This window comes from Atta colombica, unplaced genomic scaffold (genome assembly GCF_001594045.1).
Source record: "Atta colombica isolate Treedump-2 unplaced genomic scaffold, Acol1.0 scaffold42, whole genome shotgun sequence".
Lineage (NCBI taxonomy): Eukaryota > Metazoa > Arthropoda > Insecta > Hymenoptera > Formicidae > Atta > Atta colombica.
The window spans coordinates 183846-187204 of NW_017259531.1; the positions used below are offsets into that span (position 1 = coordinate 183846).

Below are 3359 nucleotides of genomic sequence, written 5' to 3' on the forward strand. Positions count from 1 at the left end.
CGACGACGTTCTCCGTCGCGTACCCCGCGCTACCGTTACCCATTCCGCTCGTAACTGTATCTGGACTTAATTATTGGTGAGTCCCGTGAATTTTCTTTATTGTTCTTTATTTTCGGTTCGCCATTTCGCGATTTGATATTATTCTAGTTTAAGTATAAAAAATCGCGAATCATCGCGAATCATCGTTTCACTTTGCTCGCAAGTGAAATCGGAAACAATTCTTTCGTGCATTTCTGTGTCTTTGGGAACCAAATTTGGAATTCTTTACTAAATGGTGATATATCAGAGTATATATCATTGATATACTAGTGGTGAAGAGAGATAATTGTGACAAATTTTAGTATGAATAAAGTTACGTGATATAATACAACAATACAAATTTTACAATACAATTATTCGTTTAATTTCAAAACAAAGATTTACTTCTATTATCTTTTAATTTAGTTTTTATTAGCGGATCTAATTTGAATAGTATAAATACTAATTTGGACAGGAATTGAAGAAAATAGATTCTATAATAGATTTGAGATTAGAATAGAGAAAAAAATCATTCGTTTTCTCTTTCATCAAGAGAGATAACCGAGAAATTCCTTCAATACGTTTGTTTCTGTTGAAAATCTTTTATTTCCGAAATTCAGCATGTATGCAGATAAACGGAAAGTGGTGATTTTTTGTTTATAAAAGTTTTTAAGTAATTCGAATATTAAAAAATTATCTTTTGTGTTCTTTTTTGTAAATTATTACTGAGTCTTCTATAGAGAAGCATTCCAATAATGCCGATTGCGATCTGCAAATATATGAAATCTGCAACACGATGATCGGCTTAGCCATAGACATTAAAACTTTTGATGCTTTCTATACTATTGTATTATAATGAATTTATTTAGGCTTGATTTATATACGAATGCCCCAGGCTGTGAGATGTTGTCGACGCTTGTTTGCCCCATTCTTACGTTGATTATCTGCAAATTGAGTTTCTGTTTTAATTAAAATTCTCTTTGAATATATCACGGTGGGTTCTCATCCTGTTCACGCCCTTTATTATTTATTCATGACAATGAATATATCTTAATTGGTTTTTTCTTTCTTATTTTCTAATATCATTTATGTTTTATTGCTTTATTATTATATCCTTCTTTAGAAAAAGAAATATCACAATAATATCACAGAGAGAATATTAATTGTAATGTTAATCGTGAATATATTCTGCTGTCATTCATATGTCTTTCGAGTCCAGTCGCTCTTGTCATTAAAGAAATTATGTACTTATTAATTCTCTTTTCTTTTACACAAACAATATGTTTGTTAAATTTCATAAGTTTCTAAAACATAAAAAAATCATTAATATATATTGGAAAGTATACATGACACGAAGTCATGACGTAGAGACACTACAGAAATGCCAAATGTCGCTCAATGTCCATTAAGTTGAGTCAGCATGTCCCATATACTTATCATTCCACCCTAATTCGTTAACACGTACTGTACATTTTGGTGCCTTTTGTCTGTCACGTGCCATTTTAATATCCGGGAGCCATTGTCCTCTGATGTGCCTCTTTACGATCAGCAGCACCCCCATAACGATTTTTGCAGGCTGCAAACACACACTCCATCATGCAATGATGACGATTGCAATCTGTGACGAGACTATTACAATCGCAGAGCAAGTACATGAGCTCTAAAAGAATATTTAATTTTTAATATAAAGTAATGAGAAGCTCTTTAATATAAAGGAAATATATTAAAATGCTAACCACAAAGTTGAAATAAAATATACATGATACATGTGATCCAATTTGTAATTTACACCTTATTATTTATACCTTATGAAAGAGATACGATAATTGTTTTTAGTACATTTGAAACTTATACGTAAAAATTTCAAACATAATCATTATATTATCTTATTTAATTTTACAGCTTAAAATTAAACAGCTAAAGTTTATTATATCATGTTTATTATACTACTTTCTTTCAATACGCTCTTAATTGAGGGTAAATCTGTAAAGATTTTACGATTTAACTAAAATACGTCTTCAAACTTTAAGTGAAAAATATGATCTCAGTGTACGGTCCGTGAAACGTTTCTTCTCACAGTTCTCACAGTTTTCTACCCTCCGGAGATGCTCCCTCGAGAGTTCGGGGATTAGGGGTAGAGAGACTGCCACTCCGAATAAACACTCCTACTCGGATTCCCTCTGTAGAAATACTCTATATAGGTATAGTAGATCTTTTTGAAAGAAGCTGTAGGTAGCCAAGGTATAACAGCAACGCGATAATTATTTTTAAGGATATTAAAAAAACGTTAAATTACTTATATAAAATATTTAATATCAATTTGAGACAAATCTTCAAAAATTAATTTTTGTTTTTATAACATCTAAATTATATATTTTTACAATTGTAATTTTAACATATTTTATTTATAAAGCTATGCAACGTATGAATATATTATTTGTATTTTGGATTTTTTTATAAAATAACTTATATTTTTGTTACTACAGGGGCTGCGAAATAACATCGCGATCGTACAAAATTACGAAGCAACCCCAATAATTGGAAAATGTCCGGATTCGCAGCGGCGGGTCTCGTAGCTTTCGACTCCCTCAAGACGAAAGCGTCACTGAAATTATCCGGGTAATATACTGCACACATTTTTATAACATATTTAATTAACATATTTATAGAACATATTACTGTGTGTGTGTGTGTGTGTGTGTGTGTGTGTGTGTGTATATTTATATGTTTTTGTGTTTGTTTGTTTATATCATTATATATGTTATGATTTCAATTAAAGAGACTATTTAAAAAAAAATGATACAAATAATTAAAAATTTATTATTTGAATGTAAAAGATAATTTATTCAGAGAATACCAACTCTCTACAGATTCAGAAGAAGTGCCGGCGGTTATGAGGAGTTTGAAACTACATGCGAGAGTAGTAAAGACAACAAGGGATTCGAGGATGAAAGAGGATACAGCACGCAGCCTTCATTCGAGTCACTTCCAGAACCAGAGAGACCACCATTGCGGCATATCGATACTTATTGCATGCCAGAATGTCCATGTCTTTCAAAGAGGTATACCATCGCAACGCTAGCTTGTGTAGGTAAGAATAAATAATAAATTAGAAGGCTATTTTGTTTTCTCACTTTATGTTGCTTGCTATTCTGTTTTATGTCCTATATTCTTTTTATCTGTTATAATAAACTAAGAATTAAAGAAATAAAACATGGATAGTCTTTCACAATAATTTTGTGAAATGAAAGAAATTATTACATGTATGTATGTATGTATGTATGTATGTATGTATGTATGTATGTATATGTACATATATATATATATATATATATATATAT

At 30.6% G+C, this 3359-nt stretch overlaps 1 protein-coding gene across 1 annotated transcript in view; it reads left to right on the forward strand.

Annotated features, from left to right (window-relative positions):
* Nucleotides 1–2563: 2563 nt before the first annotated feature.
* The window catches only part of LOC108691223 (vesicular glutamate transporter 1-like), a 4159-nt gene continuing 3363 nt past the window's right edge, over nt 2564–3359 (forward strand). The window contains exons 1-2 of the mRNA XM_018198894.1: nt 2564–2637; nt 2889–3109. Coding sequence (XP_018054383.1) covers nt 2564–2637; nt 2889–3109 — 295 coding nt within the window. The remainder of the gene's footprint in view (nt 2638–2888; nt 3110–3359) is intronic.